General features: G+C 44.1%; 1 protein-coding gene across 1 annotated transcript in view; it reads left to right on the top strand.

The window, feature by feature from the left end:
• Positions 1–13,543, top strand: part of LOC103780905 (core histone macro-H2A.2) — a 21,636-nt gene that overhangs the window by 2,366 nt on the left and 5,727 nt on the right. The window contains 5 exon segments of the mRNA XM_008948605.1: positions 5,455–5,561; positions 8,095–8,292; positions 9,862–9,972; positions 12,488–12,587; positions 13,514–13,542. Of these exon segments, the coding sequence (XP_008946853.1) occupies positions 5,455–5,561; positions 8,095–8,292; positions 9,862–9,972; positions 12,488–12,587; positions 13,514–13,542 (545 nt within the window).

The raw sequence follows: 13,543 nt of genomic DNA on the forward strand, positions 1-13,543 counted from the left end.
GCAGAGGGAGAACCCCCCCCTCTCTTCCCCAACCCTTTCCATGTTGTAATGGAATGGAGTAGTGTTTCTGAGCAAACAGCTGTTGCTTGTGGATAGTAGTCTTTCCAAACCAGAGTTTCTGTGCTCTAGCCAGAGTGTTGTTTGAAAAGGTTATAAAGGTGAATAGTTCAGTTAAAAAACTGCTGATCTAGTTATTCAAAATACGTGTGTGTGTATATAGTCTTTGGTTTTGGGAAGCCTTCAGAAACAATGTGGCTTTCCAAGGCTGTTCTCAAAGTGGGTATGGTTAAGAAATGTTACCATTTTGATATATATTATCTGATACTTCCCATTACAAATTCTACTCTTCTCTCATGGACTAGCAACTATGAAATGGTGGCCACTCAGCCTGAAAGCCTCCCTACAGGGGAGCTGCTTCAGGCTCAGTCTGGTTCTTGAACCATTTCACAGAAAGAGGTTAACCATGGTTTTTTGTTACATTAAACATTGATGAGAACTTCTCTGAACACCCAGCTGCTTCTCTGTGCTTGAGCAGAGACTTGGTGCTATACGAAAGGGGAAGGGTGGTCTCTGCCATCTTGGAGAAATCTGCTCTCTTTGGCCAAGCTGTAACCTTGAAAAAACATGGGTTGCTTGTGCTCAGCAGAGACTTCTTTGATTTTAACAGCTAAAATCTCCGAATACATGGTCCTCACTGAGCGTGCTCCAGCCTTTCCCAGCTGCTGTCCCTGGCTGCTCCTGGTCACAGCACTGAGAGCAGGGAGTGGGCTTTCTGTGGCCTCAGTGATACCGGGGAGCACAGGGGAGGCAGCTCTCTGATGTGAAGGTAAAAGCCACACAAAGGCAGGGGCCAAGAGGTCTGGGACTGGAGCTGAGGCAGGGAGTCCCTGAACAGGGGCTGAAGGAAAGGCTAATCCTACTGACCGGCAGAGAGGTGGGAAGGGCAGGCTGGAATTATCTGGATGAGCAGACCTGGAGGTTGGGAACAGGTTGCACATTGGTCAGAGAAGGAGACAGAACAGATCATAATCTTTTGGAGAGCTGATGTCTATGGGAAAAGAGCAATGATGTTAGAAAGAGAGCTGGGGATGAATCTGTCTAGTGGGGAGAGCTGAACTGAGGACCAGTGGTGAAGTGAATGGCAAGGAGCATCCAAAAATCTTGCCAGGAAGCTGGAAAGCAAGCTGGAAAAATGGGGCACAGGCCAAGGACTGGATGGAGGGACATGTTGCTGCTGGTGAACAAGAGAAACAGAGACTGTCCAGGAGAGGCAGCTGAGATAGAAGTCTCAAGCATGGATGGCCGAGGAAAGGAGAATGGGCTATGGAGCTGGGAAAGCCAGTCATGGAGGGGTAGAAGCAGGATGGGTGAGGCAGGAGGGGTCCAACCAGAGCTGTCCGACTGCTTTCATCCAGGGCCTAGCGCGGGCCAGCGGTTCTCCTGTGAGCCATCAGCCACACACAGGGCCTGCTGATGGCCTGTGTTTGTGTTGCCCTAAAGCACTGAGCCTCCAGATCTACCCTCTGGACAGTGCATATAAATCTGGAGCATCCTTGCCCCCAGTTGCCACGTGGCTCAGAGTGCCTTTTGGCTTTGGTGTGTGTTCCATGTCACGAGCTACTAGATCTTCATTTTCTCCCTTTGTATGCAAGGCTGATTGTGGCTGCACCCCACAGCCACTATCAACACCAAATCCTGCACTTTGGCTTGTCAACCTTGTTGTTAAAAAGCCAGCAATCACCACGGTGTATCTCAAGAAGAGGTACTTTTACCTCAACTGATTAACGTGAAGATCTCATCAGTGTTCTAAGGCTTTTCTTGATAAATTTTCAATGCTGTTGTAGATCTTAGGCTTGACAATCATATCGCAAAACTGCAGCTTAATTCCTATCCAGAAGGTTGTGTTTGCTGGAGTGGTACTGGGCTCCACTGGCTTCTGAGTTAAAGATCCCTGAAAAATTTGCCTCTGTCCCATTGGATTTATGGACTTTGTGACAGATGCATGCCAGACTGTGCTCTGACTGTGCCCAGGGCTGACTGCACTCATTGTCATCTAAAACATCAACTGCATGTGTCCCATAATGCACCTTCCCAAAACGTAGGCAAAGAATACAGCTGCCTCTTGCTTAGGAAGCAGAAGACCGTGTGAATGGTGTGCTTGTCAGAGGAACTCACAGGAGATGTCAGTGGAAAGCCATCTTCTCTACATAAGGGCAGAACACAACACCAGCAAATACCTCCTGCTTCAAAGGATATCAGCTGCCTGTTGTGCTCATGAGACAAATCAAACAGATACTTTTCCATTTGCAGATGCAGGACTAAAGACTCCATCATCTGATACATCTTTTCAGAGGAAACATAGTATTGGTAGCTTTGTATGTGGTAGTGTAACAGGAACTGTCACAACTTAACGTGAAGGGGAAGTGGAAAACAAGATAACTTGTCTGAACTCTTTCCAATTCTGCTGTCGGTAGTTCTTGCATATCTTTCTTTATCAGTCCAGGTGAGTCTGCCACGAAAGCAGGCCAAGCTCAGCTGAACAAATAGCTTTGGCTTGGCTGCTTTGAGCTCCTGGACACTCCAAATTGGTTGATCCATCAGCTAAAGAATCCCCTTTTTCCTATGTGTCACCAGATGAGGAGATGTAATCCCATTCAGGTCACAGCTTGGCTGCTGCTTGTGTCAATGGAAGACAGTCACGTACTTCCCTGGTCCTGAGGGCTTATCAAACAGGAGAAGAGGCTCCTTTGACAATGCTGGGTGTTGTGTAGGGTCAGTGATTCCTTCTGGGCATTACCCTGTTGACCAGCACTGGATGCCTGTCTGAGGCCAGGGTGAACCATGGAGTGCATAAATGAGCCTGTTTGCTTGTAGCCATCTGTGCTGGAGATGTCTGAATTTTAAGTTATGCTTCCAGTAGGGAGGCTTCTTTGTAGATTTTGAATCTTGAGGGAAACAAGGTTATTTCAGATTTCATTTTAATTCTCTGGTGCTGAGAGCACATAAAGTAAAAGCAGCTTATGTCTGAGAATGTCAGGATGCCCAATTTCAAGAGAACTTGTAGTATAGGACTTTATTATAGGACCTATATTCTCAGATTAGTCCTTTTGGCATTTAGGTGACCTCAGCTGTCGAGATGTTTCTGTGTAAAGAGTAAAGCAGTTTCTTTAGGGACCTGTTCTTATGAGCAGAGGATGTGATAACTGAAGTCTCTGGATCTGATGTTGCATTTTGCAAGTGCCATTTTATATCCTTAAGACTACAAGTCCCTGCTTCCAACATTGGAAAAATATGCATATAGACAATAGCTAGAAGGAAGTAAGGCAATTATTTACCTATGCAAATAACTGGCATCCTTTGGTAAGTTATTTATATGCATATTCCACAGACTGCCATACATCATCTCTACCTTGGATTCCCTTCTTCCCGGTGTCCTGCGGTAGATGAAAAGTGGCTGGCATTTGAGTGTTGTGCATTTTTTGCTCTTAACATTAGGCAGAGGACATTTGAGTGCACCATCAGGATGCTGCTGGCCAAAGGACCCAGAACCTGGGGGAGTGGGGTGAGCACACAGGTAGCAGGATGTGCCTGTTGTTGGCACGTCTGAAAGAACTTCGGTTACCACACAGGTAAGTATGTGTTGCTTTTGGTTTGTTTTTTTTTCGTGATGCCATTTTCCTCTGCTATCAACACCCATCTGCAAACCCCACTGGAGAAATCTGGGTCTCTCTTCTTGCTTTATGCTGGTCTGCACAATGGATGGCGATCTGTTCCTGCTGCCTGCTCTGCATTAGCTCCCCTGGCAGAGGTCTGGGAGCTGGGTCTGAAACATCCAGCCCTGCAGCCCCTACAGGGGTGAATATGGCTGGATCATGCAGGATCTCTTTTCGATCTGCTTCTTTAAAGTCTGAGTCAAAGGCTCCAAAGCCAGGGGATGGCAGGGCTGAGGGGGCTGGCCCAGCACGTGTCTGTGGTGTGATGCTATTTCTGGCAGTTCTGACACACCCTGCTTTTTCCTCCTGGCCACAGCCTAGTCATCACAACCACGGTTCTAATACTTCATAAAATTCGAGTGCTTGTCTTTGCAACTCTGATAATGTTTCTTGAAAGTGGTTCATGAGTAATTGTGAAAACTTTTGACAGGCACTGGCTGTTTCTTAAACCACTTGCTGTGAATATGCACATACTTCTAAACAATGGCTTTCACATCTCTAACATTCAGTTAAATATAGTAGTGAAAATTGGATGACAAGGACACGCTTTTGCTCTTCTGAGTGAAACTGAAAGCTTGTCTTTCTCCCATGAGCTAAACATCTTGTTGAAATCTTTGGGTTTTAGCCAGAGAGCACTGTGTAGATTTCCACTTGATTTTTCAAGAAAGTTCTTTTTATAATAGTTACAGTTCTTTATTTAGTTGATAAAAAGGAGGAAGATAGCATCAATAGGACACTACAACTTTTTTACCCCTGTTACTGACAGATGTGAAAAAAAAAACCAAAAACCAGAAAGCAGGGACACTGGATACTTTAAAAATGAAACAAGGTGTGAATATGATTTTTATGATTATTTGGAGCAACACATTCCCTTCTTTCTTCTTGGTGTTTCAATAGTGTTCTTACATGAGAAATAACTTCTGAGTAGGCACCAAACTGTGTAAGTTAATGAACTATACTGACTGCTGCAGTTTAAATAAACTCAGAAAGATGTGTCTGTGTTTCCTCTAGAACTATTAGAAAAAGCTCAGTGGCTTTAGTCATAGTATAAATGTTATTGCAAATTTAGAGAAACCACTTTTGAAGTCACTTCCTGTTACTGAACATGTAGAAGGAACTTTCTACCAGTAGTTCACGCATCGGAGCTCTTATATTGCTTCTGCTTGCCTCTAAATTGACCCTTTCACCTCCTGTTCTGAAATGAAGCTTCTCACAGATTTTCAATGCCCTTTAATGCTGCTGATTTGCAGCATCGCCTGGCTAGTTTGTTGGCTTTCAAAGTATTTCTTTAAATGCACCTCAGTCTTTGTCTTACCTGGTCCTGAGAATCCTTGCTGCTTTGTCAGAACTATCTGTACTAGGTTTGGGGTTTCACTGCATGCTTAACTGTTTTATTGTGAGAGGGTTACTGCTACATTTTGAACTGCTCATGAATATTTTTATAGGGTGTTTCTTGGTGTTTTTGAAAGCGAATTCTGACTTGGGACTCGTATAAGAAATTATGTGAACCAAGTTTAGTGTATTTTCTGCTAGCAGGGAATTAGGAAGGACAAATTATTTTACATAAATTTACAAACACATGGAGTGTTTTTTGGTTTCTGCCTTTCTGTAGCAAAGACAACTGAAATTGGGAAAGACCCCTGAAAAGGCAAATGGATATTAGGAAGGAATGTAAAATGTGTATACAGGGTGTATATAAGTTGCATTTTTGTTACTAATATTTATTGCAATGTATTTACAGCTGAAATTCTAGAATTAGCGGGAAATGCAGCACGAGACAACAAAAAAGGAAGAATTGCCCCCAGACACATCCTCCTGGCAGTTGCAAATGATGAGGAACTGAATCAGGTACCCGTTGACAATTCTGTGCTGTGCATGAATGAAGCTGCTACCATGGCAGGTTAGAAACAGCTTTGTCTGACATGTGAATGAGAGCACAATTCTTAGAGGAGGAGAAGATGAGGTTGTGCCCATTTGAATAAACACAAACAAAAAAGAAGGTTCTGGGATATCTCATCTTAAATTCTCTGGATATAAATTTTTCTTCTTTTGTAGCCTTGAGCCCTGTTGACGTGGGTAACTTTATGCTTAATATTTTCCTTAGGGACATCCAATATTTAAAGAAAATGTGCCATATGGAGGACTTTTTTCCAAAAGCTGTAGAAATGTGTTTTCTATTATACTGGCTGTGAGGCCCATCTTGGGTAGGGATCTGGCTCACTCTCTGCTATTGCTGCCTCCAGGACTGCCTCCCCGTCCGATGCCCATTAGCATCCAGACTGTGGTTTGCAGTGCTCTGACTCTTGAGAGTCACTTGTGGGATTGCTTCTGTTAAAAGTTGTTGAGTGAGAAGAGAGATCATGGCATGGGCTGTGAATTGCAGCATTCATGGGTGCCAGAAAGGTTCAGTCAGCGTCACGGGATCTCCACTTGGTTGGCCCCATGTGAGGATGTATGAGATCATTCACACTTTGAAAGATTCCTGCACTTAATTTGACTGCTTTAAATAATTAAAATGTGGTGCCCGTGAAGTCATCTAGCTCTGTTACCAGTCAAGGGGACTGAGAAGTCAAGACAGAGGCCAGGAAAGAGGGAAAAGCCAGCTAACATGACCAGCCCATTCCCTGCTCTGTGGCACTGGTCACTGGCCTGTGAACTGGGGACTACTACTCTTGTCCATTAGGAATTAGCCAAAGCTTGTCCTCCACGTGGTATCACAGCCCATTCCTGTTGTTCACCTCTGCAAAGCAGGTATTTTTGGATCTCATACTTGCTTTTTGTCCTCCACGTGGTGGAGCCCATTCCTGTTGTTCACCTCTGCAAAGCAGGTATTTTTGGATCTCATACTTGCTTTTGCTCAGTCTGTTTCCCTGCCAGAAGGATCTGCAACCAGTCTGTCTGTGAGCAGGGCTGTGGAGCAGTCATTTTTTTAAGTAGCCTGCAGGCACTTATCATCACCTCTTACCCTCATTCACTGCTTGCCAGTCACCAAGGACAGGCATGCAGAAAGACCAGCAATGAAAGAGAGAAGAGTTAAAATCAGTTGGTGGCCAGTCGAAATGATGTTCCCCAGGGCTCAGTATCAGGGCCTGTTCTCTCTTATCAGTGATCTAGACAAGGGGATTGAGGGCACCCTCAGTAAGTTTGCAGATGACACCAAGCTGGGTGAGAGTGTTGATCTGCTGGAGGGTTGGGAGGCTCTACAGAGAGTAGATGAGGTTCAACAAGGCCAAGGACAGGGTCCTGCCCTTGGGTCACAACAACCCCAGCAACATTACAGGCTTTGGGCAGAGTGGCTAGAAACTGCCTGGTGGAAAAGGACCTAGGGGTGGTGGCCAACAGCCTGCTGAAGATGAGCCCATGGGTGCCCAAGAAGGCCACCAGCAGCCTGGCTTGTACCAGCACTAGTGTGGCCAGCAGCACTAGGACAGGGATCATTGTCATGGACTCAGCACTGGGGAGGCTGCCTCTCGATCCTGGGTTCAGTTTTGGGCCCCTCACTCCAAGAAGGACATTGAGTGTGTCCAGAGAAGGACAATGAAGCTGGGGGAGGGTCTAGAGCACAAGTCTGGTGAGGAGTGGTGAGGGACCTAGGGGTGTCGAGCTGGAGAGAAGGAGGCTCAGGAAAGACCTTTGTGCTCTTGATAACTCCCTGAAAGGAAGTAGAAGCCAGGTGGGCATTGGTCTCTTTCCCAAAGAACAAGTGACAGGACAAGAGAAAATGGCCTCAGGTTGTGCCAGGAGAGGTTTAGGCTGGACATGAGGAGGAACGACTTTCCTGAAGAGGTTGTCAAACATTGAATGAGGCTGCCCAGGGTTTCTCAAAGAACAAGTGACAGGACAAGAGAAAATGGCCTCAGGTTGTGCCAGGAGAGGTTTAGGCTGGACATGAGGAGGAACGACTTTCCTGAAGAGGTTGTCAAACATTGAATGAGGCTGCCCAGGGTCCTGAAGAGGTCGTCAAACATTGAATGAGGCTGCCCAGGGCCGTGGTGGAGTCCCCATCCCTGGAGGGACTGAAAATCTGGTGTAGTTGTGGTGCTGAGGGACATGGTTTAGTGATGACCTGGCAGTGCTGGGTTAATGGTTGGACTTGATGATCTTAAAGGTATTTTCCACCCAAAATGATTCTGTGATTCTCTAGGAGTGATTGACCATTACAGTAATGGACTTCTCTGGGATGTGTGGGCTGACCTGCCACGTTTCTTGTTTTTGGGGATTTTCTCCCTAATAGGTTTTTGGTCACTCTTTTTTTTCGTGATAAAGGGACAAGGTGCAATGCTTTAAGAAGTGTGGACTCACACAAGTCACCAAGAGTAGCTGGAGTGCAGTCTAGGAAAATCTATAATGTTCTGCTGCTTTACCCTGCTTCTCCTTGCAGCTGCTGAAAGGTGTGACTATTGCAAGTGGAGGTGTCCTGCCCAGAATTCAGCCAGAGCTTCTAGCCAAGAAACGAGGTTCCAAAGGCAAATCTGAGACTATCCTTTCCCCTGCTCCTGAGAAGAAGGGAAGGAAATCCATGGTGAACAAAAAGGGTGGGAAGAAGGCAAAGTCTACCAAGGCCAGGACACCCAAAAAGGTGAGCATGAGGCAGATATGGGATTCCAGAGATGTGGATCAAAACCTGCTAAGATTATTAGGAGGAGTAAGTTAGTGCTTCTGCATCATTTGTAACTGGAAATGGGAGGTAGGAGTTGATACAGACACACCAGCACTTTTTTTTTATATACATACTTTAGAAATAAAGCCAAACACAGTATTTTTAAAAAATGTGTTTTCATAACAAAAACATTTAAAGCTTTGAGGGAAACTCCTCAGATTTTCATGTCACCCTTTGTAATACTCTCTTGATAACTGTGTAGAATATCTCCACACTAACTGCGTGGCAGTGAAATCTGGCTTTTAAAATAATGGAAGGTATATTTTAAAACATTTTCTACTTGGGAGATGTCACACCTTCAGCCTTATACAGTTACTGGGTTGCTGTTAAAGATTTTTCACTGTCCAGAGAACTTGTCCTGACATGGTACATAAATGTCATTTTGAGAAGCTGTTTGTTTCATGTGTTCTTAGGTGTACTGTTGTTAATGTTTTTTAAATGGGTTGAAAGAATAATGAATAAATCTGAACCTCACCACTGCACCTTCCCTTATAGCTGACCATCCTCTATCACCATCCAGAATGGTTGAATTTGATAAAGCAGTAATGCAGATCAGTGCTCTTGGTTTGTCATTCCAGAGCACGCATCTGAAAACACTGGAAAATTTTTTATTGGATAGGATTAAATAATACTAAACTTTGACCTAAGCTTTTTAAACTTGTGTTAAGCACATCTTTCTGGAGGCCTCTAAGCTTTAATACACTTCCAATGCCAAAAATATGCAGAAGCAACTTTTAAAAAGAAAACAGAGTTGCTTATTAGGCTGCTTCTGTGTACTGATTTCAGCTACCACCTTCCTTTGAATTGTGCACATGCAGAGTTTGGGACTCGTTAAGGAGAGTAAGCTTCTTGACATACCTTAAATCAAATACTGAGAAGATGTGAAGACATTTTCCTGGTAGGAACAGGTTTCCTGCTCCTGGAGCTAGGCTGCATGAAGGAATGTGTCCCACTGTGGGGATTTTGCATTCAAGCTTCAGCTATTAGCTATTTCATTGTGTCATTCTGACTGCTTGTATGGAGGTGTGATGGTGTGCTTCTGTCAATACAGAGTCAAATGAATGATTTGTTAGCTGAGACCATGTTTTCAGCTTACAAAGATGTTTATTCCTTCAGATTGAAGCATTTGACCGGGTTGCTAAGTTTGACTTAGTATGAGCTCTGCTCTGTTAGCAGCAAAAATAAACTAGCACACACCCACCCGTAAATAACAACCTTAATTGTTAGTAAAACTACAGATGGATGTGGGTGCCCCAACTCTTAAAGTGACTACAAACGTATGTAATGCCTCAGATGAACCTCTGATGTTTTAGCATTAGAGAAATGGTGAAGACCTTGGTTGTTACATAATCTGTGGGGATTTAAAGGAATGATCTGAAATGAGATTTGTAGTAACTGATTAAATCTATCTGTTACTGAATAATGGTAAACATTGATTTTTATTTTTTCCTTTGAGTGTTCTTGCTTTTTTTTCCTATCCTGAAATAGAACAAACAAAAAGACAGTGAAAAAGAAGGCGCTTCAAATTCAACATCTGAAGATGGACCTGGGGATGGTTTCACTATCTTGTCCTCCAAGAGCCTCGTGCCAGGACAAAAGGTAATACAAAGTTGTGACAGACTGGGATGACAGTAAAGGAGCCTAGCAAAACCAGAACACCAGCACCAACTCTTCTCTACATTCTCCCTTAGTGGTCCCGATTTTAAGGCCAAAACTCACTTGAGCCATACTGATTCATTTCTTGGCCTAAGCTGTGTTAGTTTTGTTCAGTTTGGACTTGGCTGCATTGTGTCCAGCATACTGCCAAACCAGGTTTAATCTTCTAGGCTATTATTTATAAAAGAGGATTTATGGGCCAGGTCCCAGGATCACCCAGCAACTTCCACACGTGTGCCAGAAACCTTGGGTGCTCCACCTCAAAGTGGGCTGTGGGCCACTGCTCTCTCCCTATTCAAATTGAAGACCTCACCAGCACTGCAGGGTGTGCCTGCTTCTCCATCTTGGACTGTGACACCTCTCTTGGCCACGATAACAAAACTGTCCCACCAAAATACCTGCATGTCCTTGATGTCCAGACAAGTGTTGAGTGTTGGTCTTACGCTTTTTTTGTATCCCTGAACTCACCAAGAGGGTTTTGCCTGCCTTAGTTTTTGGACCCTTTGAACCAAGCTGGAGGTTTTCTTACAGATTTAACTATGGAGATACAGTCAAGTTTGTTTTTTTTTTTATTGTTATTATTTCAAGCAGTAAGGTCACCTGGAAGAAGTGTTCTTCCTGGAATTGCTGGTGTAAGCCCCCTGTACTGACAGTGTACTCTGTTGTATGAAGCAGCACTTAAGAGTTCAATCTGTCTGATCCCACCTCTTGCTAAAGCAGTGATCTAGACTGTCCCAGACACATAAATGATGCAAAAGATTGCTAAAAGGTGTAATCTGGCTAGATAGATGAAACATTGATCTCCTTTTTTAGAGTTCAGTCCTATCCCAAGTTCCTCCAGAATCTGTACAGCTTCTCACTTCCTTCTCTAAAATGGGTAGTGCTTATTGCTCTGGTTAGGGCTTAAATACTGCAATGTTATCTTGAAATGAGGCATGCTGGATCCATGTTCAGCAGCTGTAAAGTCTTTTCAGTGATTTCTAGGGTTTATATCCTCTGTTGTTGCTCAAAGTGATGAGGCTGTGAAATCTGGGGAGCAGCCTTTTATGAGCACCTTAAGATATCAAGTTTGGGCCAGTTCCTTGAACTAGATGCATGAGTGGGTAAAGCTTTCCTTCTTTTATTTAGGCCAGGAACTGAAAGGATGCTTGGGTGGTGAAGCCTTTACAGATAAGGATAGTGTTCAGCCCTTCTTCTCAGCCTCTAAAGTAGTTTACTGGGAGCAAGTGTTTCTACAGGAGCAAAAGCTTTTCATTTTAGTAATTTTATCTTTAAACAAAAGCATTTCCAAAGTCAGCTTTTTCTCTTCAAAGTGTGATGCTGGAACATGATTTTTCTATCAGTAAATTAGAATCACAGAATTGTTTTGGTTGGAAGAGACCTTTAAGATCATCAGGTCCAACCATTAACCCAGCACTGCCAGGTCACCACTAAACCATGTCCCTCAGCACCACAACTACACCAGATTTTCAGTCCCTCCAGGGATGGGGACTCCACCACTGCCCTGGGCAGCTTGGGCCGGGACTTGACAACCCTTATGGGAAGACATTTTTCCTCATGTCCAGCCTAAACCTCTCCTGGCACGACCTGAAGGCTATTTTCTCTTGTCCTGTCACTTGTTCTTTGGAAAAAGAGACCAATGCTCACCTGGCTTCAACCTCCTGTCAGGGAGTTGTGGAGAGCCAGGTCTCCCCTGAGCCTCCTTCTCTTCAGGCTCAACAGCCCCAGTCCCTCAGCTATTCCTCACAGGACTTGTGCTCTAGACCCTCCCCCAGCTTCGTTGTCCTTCTCTGGACATGCTCCAGCCCCTCAAGGTCCTTCTTGGAGTGAGGGGCCCAAAACTGAAGGCAGGATTCGAGGGGAAGCCTCCCCAGTGCTGAGTCCATGGCGATGATCCCTGTCCTAGTGCTGCTCTCCACACTAGTGCTCATATAAGCCAGGCTGCTGGTGGCCTTCTTGGTCACCTGGGCACCCACGGGCTCATCTTCAGCTTGCTGCTGATCAACACCCCCAGGTCCTTTTCTGCTGAGCAGTTTCTAGCCACTCTTTCCTCTTTCCCCAGCCTGGAGCATTGCAGGAGTTTGTTGTGGGCCAGGTTCTGCACCTTGCTGAACCCCATCCCATTCGCCTTGACCCATTGATCCAGAGTGTCCAGATCCTTCTGTAGAGCCTCCAGACTCTCAGGAGATCAACACACCTTCCTAGCTTGATGTTGTCTGCAAAATTCCTCTGGATCAAGCTTCCAAGCTGTGGGTATATCACATAATAATCCAAGGGGCAGACAAATTAATTAATTAAAGGCTAAATATCAGAATCACACATACTGAACACAATTAAATTACTGATCTCTAAAACACCCAATCCTGCCTTTTTTCACTTTAGTTTTTTGGTATGAAAATTATTTCACGCTCAGATTACCTTTTTTTTTTTTCCCTACTGCCTCATTATTATTTTACAGCTTTCTCTGACACAGAGTGACATCAGCCATATTGGCTCCATGAAAGTAGAAGGCATCGTTCACCCTACAACTGCTGAAATAGACCTCAAGGAAGAAATAGGTGAGGCTGTGCTATGCACGAGAAAAAAAACAGATCTCGAGTTGGAACAGTAGGTGGTCTACTAGCTGCCTGCTGAGATCCCATCCTGTTCCATCTGAATGTTCCCCAGGCTGTAAAATATCACAACACTTCTGAAAATCAGGCTGGGTTTGACTAGGTATAACAGGCTAATCACTGATTTGTATTTTTTTAATTATCCCTTATGACAATCAAAGCACAGAGAATTTGTTGAAGCACATGAGGAGCAAAGGTGTAAATAATCATTATTGCAGTCCTTAATGGATTATTTTTACATTTGCTTCTGAAAATTCCATGACAACTTATTAATAACACCTCTAATTATGCTTTCCATTGTAGGAATTTACATACGTTAGAAATACTCATGTACAGAGCCTTATTGTGCTCATGTGAAATAAGGAAATATTGTTACTGCTGGTGTACAAATATGGAAATTGAAGCCAGAGGAAGGTAAAAAAGATATGCAGTCAGTCACACAGAGAGGCACAGAACCTAGCAGCAGGCTTTTGGATCATCATTTTACACAGACAGTCATCAAGACCTTCACTGCCATCAGGTCTGTGTTTATTACAGGAAACAGTAGAGCTTGTATGTTGAGTGGATTTTGGAGGCTGAACATCTGAGTCCTGAATATCCCAGTTTTCACTATTTTAGCTGAAAGTCAGAGTAAGGTGGCATTTTTACAGATAATTATATTCATTTTCAGTAGTAACGTACTGGGGTTTTCAAAACCAATAGGAAGTAAACTTTACCTGTGGCTAGACAGAGTGGTAAATCTAAATGTCTGCTGATGCTGATAGGGAGAAACCAGATATGTGTACAATCTTCTTCTTTTAAATAATGTTGAGGGTTTTTTTTTTCCACACTGATCCTTTGCAGCCAAGGCCTTCTGCTCTGTGTCCTTGCAGGCAAAGCATTGGAAAAGGCTGGAGGGAAAG

The sequence above is a fragment of the Merops nubicus genome, unplaced genomic scaffold, assembly GCF_000691845.1.
Source record: "Merops nubicus isolate BGI_N331 unplaced genomic scaffold, ASM69184v1 scaffold12321, whole genome shotgun sequence".
Classification (NCBI taxonomy): domain Eukaryota; kingdom Metazoa; phylum Chordata; class Aves; order Coraciiformes; family Meropidae; genus Merops; species Merops nubicus.